Raw genomic sequence first — 20,033 nt, 5'->3', positions numbered from 1 at the left:
ATGAGAGACATAAAAGTGAACTGAGCATTTACAGGTGGGAACTGACCGCCTTTGAGAACCTCTCTACCTTTTTTGTCTGGTCTTACATTTGGCTGTTTTTAATTTTTAAAGCCTGCCCACAGTGTGGACTCTTACTTTCTACAAGATTTTTATTTAACCACAAACAAGGAAGTAAAAATGAAAGATATGGATAGGAATACTTACAAAGGCATGAAGGATTAAACAGATTACCATTGTTTCTATTTTTAAATGAAGGATTCGAGTCAAGGCCCGTCCGCCGCAGCTGGATCTGCAGGGCCAGGCAGAGAGGGCTCCTCTTCGGGAAGGTCCACCATGTTCCGCATTCCCGAGTTCATGTGGTCTCACATGCACCAACGCCTGCTCACAGACCTGCTGTTCTCAATCGAGACTGACGTACAGATGTGGAGGAGGTGAGGGATACTGCAGACCAAGGGGATCAGAGTTCTTAACCTGTTGTTAACCTGCCCAAATGTGCTGATTTCTCCCTGAAATGCTGTATCTAATTTCCAACACAGTGTGATCCAGATAACCCTTTTGGTGCTCTAAGTGTAAAGCAGGAACATTAGGTAGATAAACTGCTTTAGTGGCATTAAAAATCTTTATTAAAATGTGAATAATTTTCCAGGGTATTAAATTTATGCAGCAAATGAGAAAATAAAACCTCAGCTTGTGAAATGGATGTCAATTACGTTTTTAGTTCTGCACCACTTAATTCTTGACAGTTTTTTTAATTGTTAATTCTTATCACTCAGTGTTCAGTGTCTTTATTAATACATGCAGTGCCTTTTTAACAGAGTTGAGGATATTTGTAACTCTTGTTTTCTGACTCCACGATAAAAATGTAATTAACAGGGGATACATGATGAACTAGCTTCCCTTAGTACCATTATCTACCAAAGCAGTATGGCAAGTGGGATTTGCGTTTTACTGTACTAATAAGTGGGCACTGTCATGAACCTTTCATTGAGGTGCAGGATATAGCCCGATGATTATAAAGCTCAAACTCTTGACAGTGCAGCTTATGCCACAACATGAAGGCTTAGCTTCTGTTTATGCTCAAGAACAGGTAAACTTGAAGGTTGTCCTTACCATTGTGCCTATTGTCTTGTGTTTTGCTTTCAGTCATTCCACCAAGACGGTGATGGACTTTGTGAACAGCAGTGAGAATGTCATCTTTGTGCACAACACTGTCCACCTGATTTCCCAGGTCGTCGACAACATCATCATGGCTTGTGGTGGGATCCTACCTCTGCTCTCTGCTGCCACCTCTTCCACTGTGAGTCCTCGCCATGTCTGCTAGGCATTCCTCTCTCAGCTGGGCTTCTGGTTTTTAGCAGATTGGTGTCCTCCTTCTTGACAATGCCTGTCATGTACAGTTATGTGGAGGATCTGTCTGTCATTCGCTATGCTTTCTTTGAATTAAATTTTTTAAAAATGTTGCATTATATAGCTGCCTGCTTTATGAATGCGGCTACCATTTTGTTCCTGCAGAATATTTAGCTGTTAAATATATTTCTTTAATGAAAGTATGATTTCCTCCCCCCCTACCAGGCAAAATGATGGCTAATCTCTTGTATCAGTCGTGGTTCCTTTGTTTTCTCTGCAGCACGAACTGGAGAATATCGAGCCGTCGCAGGGTCTTTCCGTTGAGGCTTCAGTAACCTTCCTCCAGAGACTGATTAGCCTTGTAGATGTGCTGATTTTCGCCAGCTCTCTCAGCTTCACCGAGATCGAGGCGGAAAAGAACATGTCTTCAGGGGGGATTCTGAGACAGTGCCTTAGACTGGGTAAACCACTTACTGCAGCACTCTGTAGCAGGGCTCCATTACAGGTTTCTTTCCCTCAGATTGATCCACTGATATAAAAATTTAATCGCCCCAGAGCCTTGTTTCTCTGTTTGTATTTTTCTTTTTTTCTTATCTTGTTATTATAACCCTCAGCACAAAAATGATATAAAATAGGCGGTATGGTTAGCCATTTCACTTTAATGGTCTTGGACTTAGCCTTGGGCTTGTTAGGTTATATCCCATTACATTAAAGCTACAATGACAGCAGTGAGAGTTGCTGAACTGAATAAAAGAGTTTCAGACGCCTGCATTATTCATTTTATTCATGCTTGCTTCATTCTCCGATGTCAGCTAGACCATGACTTACAATGTGATTAATAAACAAGTAAACCTGATTGCTTCCATTTATGTAATGGCAAATGCTGAGGTTTTCTTCGTTTTCCTAAATACTTGTTATGGAAAGGAGGTAGACGCAAAGGTTCCACGTTACCTTTAAATTTATATTAGGCCATTATAATAGTGAGATGGAACGAAATGGATGGCAGACCGGACTCTGCTTTTAGAAACCTGGTTTTATGAAATTAATATTTTATGAGCTATGCTCTCCCTTGTGCTGCTGTGTAATCTGATTGCTGGGTTGTAACAAGGTTTCTCTTGCTTCTTTTTATAAATGGGTATCTGAATGCTCTAATGGAAAAGGCTCGTCCATTCCAGCCAGAATAATTCCCAGAATCTAAACGATTCAGGCTTTACATTCGTCAGTTGTCAAATGCGGTGGGAGAAAATAAAAAACCTTGCGCTTAAATATGGCATGTGATACATCAGATTAAGAGCTCCAAGCGCCGTTGCCTTGGCCTGAAAAGATGAGAAGTTATCAAACACAAAAGGGAAACAAGGTATACAAAGTACTTTATGATGTCAAGCCACACTCACCTTTTTAATGTTTTCAATTATTGAAGGTCCTAACTGTTGATGCTCGTGTGCTGCAGCGCCCAAGCCTTGTAAAGTTTCATCATACTGAAGCCGCTTGCTCTGTTGTTTGTGTGGCTTTGCGGTTTGGTGTGTTTGTCACTGTGAGGCCTGGGCTATTTGATTTATTCTTTTTCTTCTCTCTTGCAGTGTGTGCTATGGCTGTCCGAAACTGTTTGGAATGTCAGCAGCACTCTCGCTTCAAACCAGGCATGGAAAATGCCAGGGGACAGAAAGCTATGCAAAGCCTCATGGGAACTGGAAAATCTGTCCCAGCACAGGCAAGTCAGATACCATTTTATTAACCTGACATTCCCAGGAATTCTGGAAATGTGAAATTTCAGACCAATGATGCCTTTTCTTCTTAAAGGTTTATACAGTATGCATACCCCTGTCATATTGAAATTTGTGCAGATGAGCTAGTTAACATCTATGTGACGCATATTAGAAAGTCCCAGACACAGCACTGTATGTAATGTAGTAAAGTAGTTTGGACTACTCTCTGTTCCTGGTATGACATCTTGTAAGAAAATGGGATGCTAAACTGGTAAAATTATCCAGACGCTTGTTAATCTTGCTACAATACTAGCAAGATGATAAAGCTACACATAAACCAAAGAGGAACAAGTAATAGGTTTATTCCATGCTGAAAAAAAGAAGAAAGAGAACACAACGTTTCGGCCGTGGAGCCTTCTTCAGGTGTGAGAGAGACAGGGCAGTAGGCAAAGGTAAAGTAGCGGGAGAACAAAGGTTGAGAGGGAGGAGGAGTGAGAGGCGGGAGCAGGGGACAGAAAGAGAGGCCAATCAAGAGGTGTGAAGTCAGAATGGGTGCAGAGAGGTTTGAAATGAAACTTCCAATGAATGGAGAAAATTTAAAAGAACAGTAATCTGTCGTTAAGGGAAGGGAGAATGTGTGATCCTAGCTGCAGAATAATTTTAGTTTCGGTGGTCTTTCTGATGTATGAGTTCGGAAAACCGTCTTTGAGAACACAGACGGAGAGATTAGAGTGGTCGTGGCCGTCAGAGGTGAAATGAGAAACAATGGGCTTGGAGAGATCTTTAATCTTCACAGCCCTGACGTGTTCTCTGAAGCGGTCTCCGAGTCTCCTTCCTGTTTCCCCAATGTAGATGGCTGGGCATTTACTACAAGAGATACAGTAAATAAGGTTGCTGGAGGTACAAGATGCTGTCTGGGTGATCCGGAATTGTCCTGAGGGGCCTTGAATGAGTGTGGTGGTGGCTGTGTACTTGCAGGTGATACAGCGAGCTCTTTTGCAGCCTACGCATGCTGACGCAGCTACCCACCTGAACTACATAAACCAAAGAGTCAGACTTAGGAGTTCTACACATTTGAAAAGAAAAAAAAATAGTGTCGATTTTTTACTTTAGTTTTTCCTCTGGAAGTTCTGGTTTTATTAAAGAATAAGGATTTCCCGCTATGGCTTTTCAGAACCAGAACTAATGGATGCAGATGCAGTTGAAAAAATTTTCAATGAGGGTTTGAGAGAAGGTATAAGTGTACAATAAGTGAGCCGTAGAAGAAGACAAAATGGTCATGTATTCATAATCTTTATGAGGGTGGGATATTGTTCTCAATAGAGGTGTGTCTGAGGAGCGGGAATGAGGTGGATCACTATGGTTCCAAAATCTGTTCAGCCAAACTGTTAAAATGCCTTCAGTGAGCACTACACTGTAAAAACAGTCAAATGAGTGAGAGAGAAGAATGTCACATGCTGATGAAGCAGTGTTTGATCTATTTAGGTGCTGCAAGAAACAGTACGTGGAAGGCAAAATGATGTGTGAGTGCTGTCAGAAACTTCTATGGGTCATTCTCAAAAGGGGGAAAAGTTTAGAGTAGGTTTTTGCCACTGAACAAAGCAGGTACAGGAAAAATAAAAAGTACCTTGTATAATCTGTAAGGCAGATTGATGGCTAGGAAATAGTTTTACGTTTGATAACCTCATACGCACATTTGGATGAAACCTGACATCAGACAAAACATCAAAAACGTTTTGATGCCCTGGCTTCTGCAGTTATGACTGTGATCCCTGTAAAATGTTACAGGATAAGCTTAACGGGAGAGGAAGGTGTGCAACGGGCAGAAATGCTCTTGTAGTCGATAAGGACTGATGTGGCAAAAAATTAGTGATGGCAGGGATTTATAGAAAAACAAGGTGGGGGTTTGGTGAGAACAATTTTCAGTCAAATATAACCAGAAAATCTCTGCATTTTTTTCATTTTAATTCCTAATTTATGTTGGTGCTTTCCATCATAATTGTGTTTGAGAGAGATGTACACCTGTGACCATAATTGTGATCAGTACCATGTATGTGTATATGAATGTACAGTATATACATATAAATATGATGCATTGTCTGTTTCCTCTGCTATCTGTGAACTCTTACAAACCTTAATTGATCCCATTTTTCCAAGCAACACTTTCGCATTTGTTTTTAACCAAGCCATGTATATAGATAAAATAGCCTTTGGGACTGTTGGACAGTTAACATGCATCATTTAAGCCATCTTCTTTAGCCTGTTACTGTAAGCCCTGAATAGGGCTTTGGGGGCCTTTTTTCTCTGAAACTCTCATTTTCCACTGCAAAACTGAACAGAAGAGAAAAACGATCATTGATTAGGTTTTGCAGATTTACTTTAATGGGATTGCTGCACTTAGTGAATTGTAAGTATTATCCTTCAAGGGTATATCTATCTTTGAAACATTTTCACAAATAACAAAAATGCCTCTGAAAAAGAAAGAAAAAAAGCCTTTGTTGCATTATTATATTGCTTGAGTTATTGCGTTAGTTCATATCTTATTGCGTTACTCAGCCAATGCTCTTCCAAATGTGAAAGCAGTAACCATATATTTTATTTGATGAATTGACTTCCAGTAAAAACACTTAATTTGTGCTGTAAACATAGTTTAAACAGCTTAACATTTTTTCTTAATCTTTCTGCTATTGTGCCTTTTCAAAGCTCAGTTATTGTTCACTGTCCTTTTTACAAAAAGAAGTTTGTCACGTTTTCTTAGTAAGATGTTAATAGATCAGACCTGTCTTTCAAAGCACATTTTAATATTATAGCAGACTTTTTCTGTTTTAGTTTTGCCTTCACAGCAGTGTGGAATAGTGTTGAGAATACGGGCTCTGGACTTTGCACTGGAGGGCTGCAAGCTCATATCCTTGCTTGGGGAGGCTGCTTTCATTTGCTTCAATAAAAATGCCCAGTTCGTCACTGAACAAGAAGATTTGTTTCAAATCAGCTGACTTATCTGGTTAATTTTTTTCAGAGTCCCGTTGATGTGGTAACAGGAGGGATTTCCCCAGTAAGGGATCTTGATCGCCTCCTACAGGACATGGATATAAACCGTCTCCGAGCTGTGGTCTTCAGAGACATTGTGAGTTCACACAGAATCAAGAAAAAAAGTGATCAAAATAAATGTTTGGGTTTTTTTTGCTAAGTTTCTTTGTGCTCTTAACAAAAGAGAAAGCTTGAACCCCAAAAACAGTTCTGGGAGTTTCACAGCACATATCTTTGGTTAGACATATCTATTCTGTACACAGTGATGCTCAAAATAAATGCAACACCCAGGACTAACGGATTTAAATTAATGTTTTACACATAAATATCAGAAAATGTACATAAAAGTGCAAATGAAAGAATCATGATAAAACTCATGTTAAAATTCAGTATCAGATATGATCTCTCTGATCATTAACACAGTCCTAGACAGAGTTGACTTATGGGCCTTAGCAGCTTCTGAAAAGACTACTGTGGGGTTTTCTGCCGCTCCACCTGCTAGGTACAAAGAAAAGATTGGCAGTCTGTTGTCTCTTTGATGACATTGGTGAATTAGTTCCACAAGATGCTCTGATGCACTTGCGTCAGGAGAAAGATGTCAGCAGGAAGACCTCCTGAAGCCATGCTGTTGCACTCACAGCCACAAGTAGTCTTATGATGCCGTGCTATAAAGTTTATATTTCAGGTCTAGCATTCAAGAAAAGTTGCTGGCTCAAGGATGTATGCTTGGCCAGTCTGCCATTGAGCTGGCCTATTTCTTTGTGAATTTATGCCAATTAATCAGATGGTCCTGTGCCTTTGTGTTGACCCTTTGTGCCTTCCACAACAAGACTTTTCCCTCACGGAGCTAGTTTTTTAGATTCTCTGGACTACTTTGTTGATTGTTGAAGGAGAGCATGTTTTTATGAAATCACCTGAGTTGCAGTCAGTATTCTGTTATCCTGAGGAACACTTTTTATGCCTGTGCGAGCCTCAGTTCACAGCCCTCACATTCCCACATTCCCACAAGGAGCTATGTTCCATCTGGGGCTGTTTGATCTTGCCTGGGCTGATTAACCCCTGATTAACGTCTAATTAACAGAAGCTTTGTCAGCTCACTATACTTAAACCCCACTCTGCCACTGATCCAGTGCTCTGTCATTGAGCATCCTTCTGACCTACAGTATGTAGTGTGCTCAGAAATGCTAACCTGCATCACCGACTGATATTCTGCCCAAATCTTAGTCTGTCCCGAGCATTTGTCAGCACCACACCATTGACCAGTTCTCTGCCAGAACTTCAGCAGAGTAGCTGAAATACAGCAGAGCAGGCCGCATTTACATCTGCCTTGAAAGTGTTCTCACCTTCTGCTCTTGCCTGAACCTGGTCTCCATTCTACTTCCTTAATCCCCACCTGACCCCATTGGCAATCTCCATCAGCCTCTGTGTATCCGTCCACTTCGGCTCCATCTCTGCCTGCCTTTGAGTTTTCAGTTTTCAGCAATCAGTTTTTATCAGTTAGCCACATCATAAAAACAACTATTAAAATAAATATATTTTCCTTATAAAATGTGTATTTTATAAATAACCTTATTTATGTTTTCATTGAAAATGTAGATTGTTGTTTTCATGCATCAGTGCTTATGCTTATTTTTTCCAGATCAAAATGTCAGGCTGTCTATAACACAGTCTAAAGCACCCAGTATTAGTTTTTGAAGATCTTTTTTGCCTATTCCTATTTTTATATTACTTAACCTGTAAGATGTTTGCTATTTGAATATCATATTTATTTGAAGTTTTTTTTTAAGCAACTTTAAAGATATGGCCTAGTGACCGAATGTAAAAAAATTTCACCCACTATTCTATATTACATCAGATGTTCTGGCAAATTAAAATATACAAAATGTGGTTAGAGTGTTTCAACACAGTATTGAAAAATGTTGAGAAGAATTACAACTACATTAAATAACTGTCAAACAGTAAAAACAGTCTTGCTTCTTAGAAAATGAATGTAAGACTATTGGATTTTGTCAAGCGAATGTTGGGTAAATTACAGTCTTATTTCCCTAACAGTAGTTAATGTTTTCTTTTTCAAGGAGGACAGCAAGCAGGCGCAGTTCCTAGCCCTGGCTGTGGTGTACTTCATTTCAGTCCTCATGGTTTCGAAGTACAGGGACATTTTGGAACCACAGAATGAGAGAAAACATCCTCAGCGCAGCCAGTCGGTGAAGTCTTCTCAGAGTGGTGGAGATGCTGCAGCTGCAGGTGTTCATTTTGTCTCGTGAATGTTTTTCGCAAACAACACTCACTTAAATGTTTAGAACTAAAATGTATTTACAGTTTTGTGTGGATAAGTGTTTTTGCATTTGTGCATCATTTCTGATTTTGATGCCCTTTTGTCTGAAGGTTTTTGATCATGCGTAGCTGCGTAGACTCAATATTGGAAATGTGTTGATTCCAGAAACGGACAAGTGTGCTGCCGGCGTTGACCTTGAAAACGGGGCCGCTTCCCGCCGGAGAGATTCTGGGATCGGAGAAGAGCAGGCTTCTGCTGCAGCTGGCGAGATGGAGCGCGGGCCCGCTGCCGGGGCTGAAGGGGACGCTTCGGGGCCAGACGCTATCAGCGAGGTGCTCTCGACGCTTTCCTCCGAGGTGAAGAAGAGCCAGGATGCCGCCGAGCAAGAGAGTAAGGCCTCCTCCTCAATGGCTTCAGCCACTTCGGGGAAGAATGTCAACGTGAAGGACATTCTGCGCAGTCTGGTGAGCACACCAGCAGAAGATATCATTGTGGACCCCAACCTCATCCCTCCAGGATTCCTGGGGGCTGTTGTAGATAGCAGCAAGGACCAGTCTGTGCAGTTCCGCTCCTTTGACAGGTGAGCCCCAAATCATTTTGCTCTCAAATTGTGGTTTCTCTTGGATTCCTCCTTATAGTCTCTGTAGAACAGTGTATGATATCAACCGCTACTATCCAACATTTTATAGTGCCTTATTGTAGCCACTAAGGCTGTATGATCAATTTGCTTTTTCACTGGAATTATCAAGGTTAGAGCTGAGGTTACAACCTGAAACAATTACCACCCAATGGATTTAAATCTTAACCCTTTGCACTATATACTTAGTGAAGGTCTACAACAAAGAAATAGGAAACGTAGTTGTTAAAAATAACCATAAAAATGGTTTGGTTGTACTATATATTGGTAGAGGTGGAAAAAAGAATGCAAAGAGAGCTTTGCTGCTGGAAGCTGTTTCTTTTCAGCATGTCAGTTATTTACAAGCATACTTTTTCATCTCATCCTCTGTGGATTGAGGGATTGTTCTGTAAAAAAAAAAGCTCTGCTCAAGTTGGAAATATAAATTCTCTTCCCTCGGGAAATACCAGAGCAGTTAGAGTTTAGTGGGAAGCTCTGTAGCCGCAGACATGACTATGTGCTATAGGATGGGCAGAGTCTGGTTTACATTTAAAGTATTGTTCTGTGGCAGACAAAAAGCACTGTGAGTTAACATGCTTGCTAGAAAAAGGCACCTTGTTAAAAGTTCTCATGTCGAAAAGGGTACTCACTCTAATATCTCTGGGAATTTTAAGGCATCCCTCTGATCCTGTATTTATCTGAGGAATGCTTTGTCAGAAATCAAAACTCTCCTCATATCTTAAGGATTATCAACCCTGGCTTGCCATCCTCTGCTGGAAAGTATAGAGTAACAGCTAAGTAAAGGAAGCCTGTTGGGTCTGCCAGCACTGCAGTCCTTTCCAAAGATTAAGGTGTGCCTCTTCATTCCCCTGCCAAAGTCTGCCTCTTATCTCATGCAGGATCCACATGCCCCAGTTAGAAGGTGCCAAGTTATCTTGATGGCTCTTGCTTCTTGTCTTTTACATCACCTCTAGACTGGATCTGCTTTCTCTTTGCAACCTCAGAGGCTGAGGATTACAGCTGTGTTTAAGAAGCAGAAGCACTCCTTAGGGGTGTAAAGCTACTCCTCTCCCCTCTAACCACTGAAAATATGTGACCTTACGCTGATATCATTTACAGATGGGATGAACATTGATATATGTAATGTAAATAGATACATAGGCTGATGTTTATTTATTTTTAATAACTCTGCCTTTACTGGTATTTGATTGCAATTGAACTGGATGGTTTTATTTTAAAGCAGAATATTCATATCTCATCTCTGTTTTCTTAAGATTGATCTTTTGTTAAGAGGTAAATTGGCACTTAAGGTGACTTTTGTGGAGGTTGCTCATGAAAAAAACCCACCTACAGCGATTCCATAATGCTTATTTATTTCAGTGCCTGTCTTACGAGTTGGACGCCCATCAGTTGTCACAGAAACATTTTCAAACTGCATCAAGACACCAGTGTTTACATTACTCTTGACTTCCCATTTAAAGTGTTTCAATTGACTGAAAACAATATACAGCTTCTTCACAGAACAAATGTCAGCAGCTTTTTCAAAGTGAGAAATGAAAGACAGCCCCTCTGTGGAGTGTGCTGGTGCTGTGGATTCCTTTGGTACGTGCAATTGTCATAGCTGGTAGCATCTTTGTTGCTTTGGCCAAAACATTCTGTTTGACCTGTTCAGTGTTAGCCTCCTGTCGTATCTGAAGAACTGGGTCAACACTGAAATCCTTTACCCATTTTATTAATTCTGAATATCTATACTGTATGGAAATGTTTGTGGTTTTGAGAGCTTTTTTATGGTTTCTATCATGGATTTGCATTAGAATGAAGACGCATAATGTTGACTAAAAATGCAATTTAAGATCTGCTTATTAGCTTTGCTAATTTTTTCTTACAATGAAGGAATTTTAGAGGCAAACTACATCTCTCCAGCCACATTTATGTTTGATCAATAAAATTTAAGTTTTATTTTTTACACTTCTCTTTGCATGTATAATTTTGAACATAGAAGCAAGTCAAAAACCATTTGGGCTTGTGATAAGTGTTTATCAGTTGATGTCATTAAGAGTAACTAGTATCAACAGAAGAATTTACAGAGCTGTGTGTTTAAAGAAAACTTTTAATTATTTAAAAATTTAAGCAGGTTAGATTTGTGTAACACACTTCAAGTGAAAACAGACAACCACTGCAAATACTGGCAAGGGCAGAGACAAAGTTACTTTTAATTTACCAATTAAGAGGGACTTGGAAAGTGTAATCAAAACAAAACTAAGAGCTGTGACTTAAAGAAATGGTTTAAACAGACTGTTCCAGGACTTAGAAATAGATAACATTGCTCAAGTCTTGACAGAACTGTCCCACCTTCTTAACAGGTTATTGTCTGGACAGGAAATGTGGTGTTACTAAATCATTCATGTAATCAGTGCGAAGGCCATGCAAAGCCTTGTACGCCAGGAAGACGATCTTCCGATCAATAGAGAGCATAAGTGGAGTCAGTCCAAGGAATGAAACGAAGAGGGCTATGCAGAGCCATTTTTGTATGTGCATTCGATCAGCTCATAGACCAAAATTCTTGCAAACACAGGATTACAAAAATGTAGAAGGGAAGAAGGCTGTCCCTTGTTGGTTAAACTTTAGGAATCAAACCTAGCCATTTTTAGTAGTGTAACAAATATTGTCTGTTTTGTTTCCTTTATGATGACGACTGTAGAACTCTGTGTGTACAGGAAATGCTTTGTTAATTGATTGTGGATTCGTCCTAGAAATCAAATTCTGATGCTGAAAAAGAGGCAGTCATTTTCAAACTGGGGAATTTGCTTTTGACTCTTTATAACACTATTTCAATTAAACATTTTACTAAAGTTATTACAATTCCTGAAGGCTATACAAGAGTTCTGATGTTCAACACATTTTACGCTGGATTGAATGTTTAAGACATTGGAGGGAGGGAATCCCTTTTGTGGTTAACTAGAACTTAGGAATTGCTCAGAACTGATAGAAAACTTAAGCAAATAACATTTGGAAGAAATTCTTTCCTTTGAATGTCAGACTTATAGAAACACTAATGTTAGTTCATTCCACAATCAGTCTGTTTACATTCTTTGGAACAGCACTGGTTAACCTTCTAAATAATTCAGTGACCAAAGTCCTGAATCCAAATCTATTGATGCATTGGTAGTCCATTTAACAGATTACTTGATGCCTGATTAATTTACGCCAGCTTGTTGGCCACTGTTAAATGTACCTAAGTGTAGCTAATGATGTATTGAATAATTTAGAGAAATAACGGGAGAACAGATGGACCAACCCCTCCCCACCTCCAAGCACACACACACACTCACTCTCTCCTGCCCGGTAGAATAAGCATGACACATGGTCACTTGAAAGATAAGCATGCCACTAAATGTCTCTCTGATTACGCTGGTGTTTAAATTCAGCTTATATATGCTTCCTATAATGTGCATTTCATACATTTGTCACTACAGCACTTCCATTTCATAAACCTATGTATTTTTATTAGTGAAAACACCATGACAAATTGTAGTTCATTAAAGTGCTTTTTTTTTAATGTGAAAGTATTGAATTTTGGCATTAAATGTTGCTTTTGCTTAAAAAGGTTAAAAAACAGCAGTACAATTTAAATATTGATATGTTTAGATGTGCAGAGTCATGCATTTTGTTGGTATTCATTGTGTTCAGTGCTCTTCTGCATAAATCACAAATGTGCACTATCACAGGTGCTTAATGATGTCTTAAGCTTCTGTTTTATGGGCTAATGCTTATTGTAATATGCTTTACCAAGAGCATTGTAAAAGTGTGTCTCCATTGTTAAGTGGGGTTAAAAGCATTTTTAGAGTCTGAAGCGGACATTCAGCAGGGCTTTTTTACCAAATGTAAGTATTTAAAACCATTGTGGGAATTCTTTCTGGATTTCTTTGTAGCACAGCCTGCAGAAGATGTAATTAAGTAAATATCCAGATGAATGAAGCACATTTCCAGCTTATGGATAGTGCTTGGTAATTAAAATTAAGCACTGTTCAGGGAGTGCACTGCGCTTTGGCGGTAAGCTTTTCCTAATTAGTAGGATTCTTGCACCTCTTGTGGGTAAAAAAATTCTCATTAAAGCAGCCTTTAATATCATCTTAATGAGATAGGTTAAACATTTGTTGTTTAGTGTTTCAACTGCAAACCAGGAGGTCGTAAACGAAAATGGGTAATCTGCATGTGTGCTATTTTTATGTACTCTTTTTATCACCACAAAGATCAATCTGTTATTGTTAGCCTGGCATGGAGCTGGATCTCCTCAGTCCAATTTAGACTTGTATCTTTCATCTTTCACGTTAAGCCATTCCATATCTCTTTAAGACTTCAGCAAAAAATTGCAAATGATTTTGTCCTAGAACTGTAATTTTATCCTTATGTCATGTTTTGTGAATCCATGATATCACTGGAAGAATAATCTGGTTATGTGTCACTTGAGCTGCATTTTGAGAATTCCCCAATATAGGTCAGGAATCAATCATTATAAATGAACTGAGTTGATAAAACAACAGAAGAAATCAGGGAGACCTCTAGATAGAAGAACTGACATAAAAGAGTGTCTTGAAGTGAAGAATATTTAAAGTACATAATACTCATCAGGTTGGATCATGACTTTGAACGTTTGCCAATATGTTCAGTATAAAGGTATATATAAAGAAATACAATGAATTATGACCTACTTTATACAGCATCTTACGTGTATCACTCTTTTCAAGTCATGCTTATGGATTGGAGATGGGTTATTTATGCACTGGCTATATTCAGTAGTCTCTGTAGAAGAAATTGAAATGAAAATAGAAATTCGACTTCAGTAATTAAAATTTTTTGAGAAATATGTTGAGCTAGCATTACATTATACACATTGATTTGAAAGAAGATTGATGCAACAATTAAAGAAAATTCCATGTCAGGGAAATGTTGCATCTATTGCTCCCACTGCCTTAATAGGCTCTCGGTTTTATTTTGCAAGCTTGGCTGTATCTTTTGTGAAATTAATGTTCCATAGTCTAATGGAATCTCCTGGAATGGATGTTTACTCTGTATGTGTTTTAATTATTGCACAAGTGTTCATTTTTATTTCAAATGCATTATGCAGAGTGGTTGCTTCTTGCAGAAGAACTCTTCAAAGATAGTTTTCTTTGCCTACAGTAACTCAATTATCCTGAAATAAATTATTGGTCCACACATTGTAGTTTTGAGACTTGCCCACTGCCGTACTCAATTTGATTAGCAAAGAACTGCATCATCACCGTACAGTGTATCAGAGTTTTTAAAAAGGCCAACAGGCAGAGGGAGAGTCCATCACTAATTATTAAGCAAGTCCTCTGAATGTTGCACTGGTGTGGAAAGTTCAGCAAGTTTTGCAGTAATATTCATGGTCAAGTGATTAGAGGTGTTAATCTGGTAAATAGTTCAAAATGAATATTTCGTAAATTTAGTAAACTTCAGTGACTTCCTAAGAACTCTTTGTAATATAACGGAGGTGTCCAAATGTTTGCTGTCGTGCCCAGGTACAGCACAGAGCAAGGTAACATACTCTTAAGAGAACAGTTTGGAAGACATGTCCTGTCTAGATAGTGGTGAGGCTTCTGGATTGTTTTAACAAGGTCTTTGAACAACCACTGTATGAGGCCTGAACTAAACTGTCCCACTCCGTGTTTTAGAAATATTGTTTACATCTGCATAATAGCACTGGTTTATGTATATTTGTTTCTTTTCTTCCCAGAAGTGTTGTGGTAGCTCCCAAAAAGGCTGCTGCAGCCCCAGCTGGAGCTCCTGGCACCATCTCTCCTGCCACCCCTGCCCCTGCCACTGCAAGCGGGACACCCGTCAGCGACGTCAGTGTGGTCTCCGCTGGCAACGCCTCCCACAGTGCTGAAGCAGAGAACTCCGCCGGTGAGTGAACCACGAAACTTATGGCTGTAATTTCCCAATACTAAAAAACTGAGAGCCGAAAAGTTTTAGAGCTTCACACTTCTAAAAATTTGCTGAAGAAATCAAATGTAAGGAACAGTCAGATTTCTTCATACTGTAAATAAGCCATATTACCCTTTCACTTCTTGGCTACAAAATATGCAATATAAATTGTAACGAACTGGAAAATTGCCAGATTTGAGATATGACTTTGACTGATTTATGGCCAGACCATTTTTTCCCTGTAGTGTTTAGCTTGAGCACTGTGTTGAGCTGCACATACAGCTTTGCCAGAAGTTGGATGGGTGGCTTGTGGTAAACCATCACTACAACATGCGTTGTCTGTGAAGAGCAGAAATTGATGATCTAGGACAACATTGAATATTTGTGTTCCTCATCATAGAGATGCCTTTTAAATGCTGACTGTCACGGCACATCAGACTGAAATAAAATCCTCTTTGAATTTCTTCTTCTTTTGGTGGAATGGTATAATAAGCTGTGAAACGTTGTGGGAATTGCAGTAGCATTTTCCAAGCTATGATTGCATCAGCACATAAGCCTGTTTTTTAAGTATCCCCCACAGATTATGGGATTCATTTCCCATGACTATTTATTGGGTAATATTTGTGGTTGCTTGACATGTCATGTGAGCTGATGTACCAGGATTTGTATGAGGAGAAAGTTAGGGGATTTCTGCTACTTGCTACAGTCCTTGCAATTGAACACTCTTTACCTGTTGTTTTTATTGATGGCCAAAGAAGAATTGCATCAGTCATTAATGAAACAAAGCTTCTAGATACTGATAAGAGAAACCTGTTTGTATGAAGGAGGTAGTAGAAAGTCGTGCAGAAGAGAAAAATGTCCACTCAAGCGCTTGCTGTGGATTTTCATTTGTAGTTTGTTCATTAGATTCATCTGCTATTCAGTCTTCTGAAGCTTTTTTTTCCTTCTTCATCTGTGGTTTGGATACAAGGAATCCTGGTTCTTTAATATTTAAAATATACATTTTAAGATATTTAAGGTTGTCTATGGTACATCTCTTGTCTTCAAGGACCATTTCCCTCTACTATCTCTGATAATATTCAAATATGAAAAAGTGTTGCTTCATCCACACACAATAAAATGAAAGTGGTTTTATTACTAGTTTATAAACTGTTACTGTAAACTAGTAAATTGCCATTTAATGATATTTAATTATTTATTGGCAAATACATGTTTTCAAAAATGAATTCTCTTCGTAGGTGTTTTGGAAAAAACATTTAACATCATCATTTGTATTTCTAAACAGAAAGACCAGATAATCTTTCATAAACAGGTTTACAATTCTTTGAGAACTGGAAATTCTTGTTCTTTTTTTTCCCCAAACACAAGGTCCACTTGTTGTTTCAAACAACATCGGGTCCTTGTGTCAGACTCCTGTATGTTTTCAGTGCTGTTTAAACTTACCTAAAACAACAATAATCATACCGTTACTTAGCATTTCTGAAAGACAATATATTAATCTGAGTGTGATACTTTACAATAAAATGCATACTTAGCTGAATACTATATGAAATATGAAAGTAGAATATGAAATCTGTCCTTCATATTCTACAGCTCAATTAATTACCCAGAACCAAAAATGGTCTGGGTGTCCTAACTTTTGAATTATTTTCATACACTTTAATAAGAATAATGATGATAATAGTAATAATTAATCACAATCTTATTTTAAGGGTAATATAGTCTTTGAACTACGCAGCTGAAGAAATGCATGGAAATGTTTAATTAAAAAATGTCAAGGAACTATGATTAAATATAATTATGTATGTAGACAACCATTCTGAAACAGTCACCTCCATTGTTAGATACAGTATGTCTTTTAATATTGTTCTGACAAGCTTTAGAAAATAAAAATGATTTGTTACTGATATAAAGCAGAAATAAGTGAAACATGGTGTTTTACATGACCTGTTATTTTAGCTAAAAATGCTGTTTTAAAAACCATATTTTTTTAGTTTTGTAGTGTACAAAAATACTTTTTACCCTACAGTGTGATTGTGTAACACCAACAACACCAAATATAGGAGAAAAATGTTTTTTAACACTCTTGAGCAGAAACAAAAACCTTCTCAGGTGTAACATTATACTCTATTCTAAATTTACTGACATTCCTTGCAGGAAAACTAGTGGAAGGTTATAACACTTTAAATTGCAGTTGCAGATTTTTAATAATATTTTTTTCTTAGATGAACCTATGTGATAATGCTTTGAAGACATTTAGATATCAAGACGGAATCAAACAAACCATACTGTAAATAGAGCCTTTACAATAATCACAGAATGATATGTCCAATCACAACTGATTAAGATGTTTAAAATATAGGCTCATTTTAAAAAGTCTGTATTTCTGAATGTAAAACCCGCGTCTTAGGCTTTATTGTCCTAAGCCTCTTGGATTTCTGGGCCCTTGTGTGTCTCTGTAAACAGTGCTACACTGGGTAAACGCTGAACAGCTAATCTATTTGCATTTCCTTTCAAGTCCTTGTAAATGTCTGTAAAACCATCACTCTGAAGGAGACAGTTTATCAGGGAGGAGATTAATAGAGATAAGTTAATTTACTTCCACATGTTTGAGGTGGCTACTTCATTTACACCCGGGAGAGTTTCCAAAAGCCACATTTGCTTGTTCTGTAGCCATGTGGTCTGTCACATGCACCGACTGCTACGCAACTGGGAAATTCGATATAGTTCTAATGTTGGAAAAAATCTGTCAAAGGTGCTTGTTGAGTTTTGAAACATGCTTATCATTACATTTGCTATCAAGAATGTGATAAGATCCTTTTCTTCAAAAGAATGCAATCCTGCAGAAATGCCTTAAAATTTCATGTAATTTCTGAGACTCTTAAAAATAGGCCTCTGTGGCTGCTTGAAAATGTTTATTTTGAACATGCTATAATTTACAAGATACTTTTCTCAGATGGGCTAGAGGGGGAGTGACTCATTTTCATATCATGAATTTTGTAACATTCTCAATCTCATTTAGTGAACAGCAGAGTTCCATTATTGTGCCTTTGGCATTACCTTACTTTTTACTTTCTAGAATGTTGTTGTACATGAAGTACCCCTGCATATAGAACTCTATATCCATTAAAAAAATCTTTTAACTTAAAAATTCTCTCATATCATTTGTTGACCATGAACAATATAGTAATTTACATGCTGTTTGCTATCCAATGCTTTTCATTTATCCGTCCCTGAACAGGATGCCAGACACACAAACACACACTCACACCAGGGCCATTTTTTCCCAGAAGCCAATTCACTTACCCCCATGTCTTTGGATTGTGGGAGGAAATGGGAGCGCCTAGAGGAAGCCCATGTGAATGCAGTAAGAACATACAAACTCCATGCCAGTAGCACCCAAGGTCTAGAATTAAACCCAGGATCCTAGTGCTGCGAAGCAGCAATACTAGCCACTACACCACTGCGCCGCCTTCTTTTCATTCATCTTTATTTTCATTTTTGTAGACATGAAATGTAACCTTTTTTTTAGAATCAATGAATTATAGTTGGGCAAACTATAAATGTAATAATCTCTTCCATTATGTATAGGAAGTGGATCTGCAAGTGCAAATCTTCCATCTGTTCCCACACTGTCCCCAATGACTCAGGAATCTGTTTCAAATATGAGGTACCGTCATATCTTTTGGATGGCATTTTTGTCATTTGTAATTCTGTACAGATATTTTTGCTCTAGGAACCATTTCGAGTTCTTTCTCAGGTTGGTTAGATTACAAAAATATTTTTTTGGATTTCATATGTATGGGATATTTAGTTGCATTTTAATGTATTTTATCAATTTCATGACATTGCAATCTAGTTTGAAGAAGTTAGAATTTCTGATTTATGCATGTGCATAGTATGTGTAGTATTGCATAGGTCATATCCAAATTTTTTATTTGTACTTTTTTTTCTATGTGTTTTCCTCCAGCTTCAGACTAATCGGGAATCTTTATACTCTGATTAAAAGCATTTGGCTTTGGGAACAGGTGCAGCAGAACTGTTTTTTGAAGGTGTCTTTCTGTGTCTTGATCTAGAGAGGCTTTTCTTCGATTAATGATTTTGTGCCTGTGAAAATCATCCTTTGCTTTAAGTTCTCCAGTTATGTTTATACGTAATAACTCCCATCTCACTGCTTCCACTCACTATTAACTTCCTTAAAAAAAAACATGTTTTCTGTTTCTTGCAGCATCTCTGAAAGGCTTGAACATGCTTTGGAAAAGGCTGCACCTCTCCTAAGGGAGATTTTTGTGGACTTTGCTCCTTTTCTTTCTCGTACCCTTCTAGGCAGCCATGGTCAAGAGCTGCTTATAGAAGGTACAAGTAAGTAATTCATCCACTCTTGCTGTCAGTGCAACCATAGGAGTATTGGTTTTACAATCCTATACCTGTATAAAATGTCACACCTACATGAATGACACAAACTGCTGTGTAACAGGATTTAAATAATTTAGACGCATAAGCGTTTTGAATCACTTGAATCTTCTCATGTGACTGCAGACCAAAAATTAAAGAGGAATTGCAATGTGGCTCAGCCAGGCTTCAGCCTTAAGTCATCCTTGGCAGCAGGTTTAAGCAGTTATCCATAGGACAGTCCTGTTATGAATGAACCACAGACTTTATTGGAGTTTATTGGAAGCTGCCGATAATGAATGAGGCAGTTTTCAAGTGTAGGCTCTTAATATTTTGAAGCACCATGGTAATCAAATTTAAGCCGTAAACCATCTAGAGTATCTTTTAACTAACTGATTACAGTTCTGCAAAGGTTTTATAGAGAAAGGGGTTAGGGGTCATGCTACTAATAAGAGTGTTTTGGATGTCTACTGCCACCAAACAAAATGGAAACTTGATTGATAGCTGCAGGGCTGAAGGGAGCGAGTAACTGAGAAAGCAAAGGTCATGAAGCCATTTCCCCTCTCTGCATATGTAATAACCCCCTCACTCTGAAATAGCAAAATGCAGATATGATGGATCAATAAGACATATGCTCTGCACATTTGTAGCTGTAATACAAGGCACAAATATGTATTAGTTTACAGTAACATTTTGTCGGTTCATTAAAGTCATCAATATT

General features: G+C 38.3%; 1 protein-coding gene across 1 annotated transcript in view; it reads left to right on the top strand.

Annotated features, from left to right (window-relative positions):
• lrba (LPS-responsive vesicle trafficking, beach and anchor containing) overlaps window positions 1-20,033 on the top strand; it is a 283,565-nt gene that overhangs the window by 75,050 nt on the left and 188,482 nt on the right. Inside the window, exons 23-32 of the mRNA XM_088633176.1 lie at window positions 256-431; window positions 1,144-1,297; window positions 1,628-1,808; window positions 2,928-3,058; window positions 6,070-6,177; window positions 8,156-8,324; window positions 8,521-8,935; window positions 14,730-14,899; window positions 18,512-18,590; window positions 19,149-19,282. Of these exons, the coding sequence (XP_088489302.1) occupies window positions 256-431; window positions 1,144-1,297; window positions 1,628-1,808; window positions 2,928-3,058; window positions 6,070-6,177; window positions 8,156-8,324; window positions 8,521-8,935; window positions 14,730-14,899; window positions 18,512-18,590; window positions 19,149-19,282 (1,717 nt within the window). The remainder of the gene's footprint in view (window positions 1-255; window positions 432-1,143; window positions 1,298-1,627; window positions 1,809-2,927; window positions 3,059-6,069; window positions 6,178-8,155; window positions 8,325-8,520; window positions 8,936-14,729; window positions 14,900-18,511; window positions 18,591-19,148; window positions 19,283-20,033) is intronic.

This window comes from Lepisosteus platostomus, chromosome 1 (genome assembly GCF_059453375.1).
Source record: "Lepisosteus platostomus isolate fLepPlt1 chromosome 1, fLepPlt1.hap1, whole genome shotgun sequence".
Classification (NCBI taxonomy): domain Eukaryota; kingdom Metazoa; phylum Chordata; class Actinopteri; order Semionotiformes; family Lepisosteidae; genus Lepisosteus; species Lepisosteus platostomus.
This window is presented reverse-complemented; position numbering and strand designations above follow the sequence as displayed.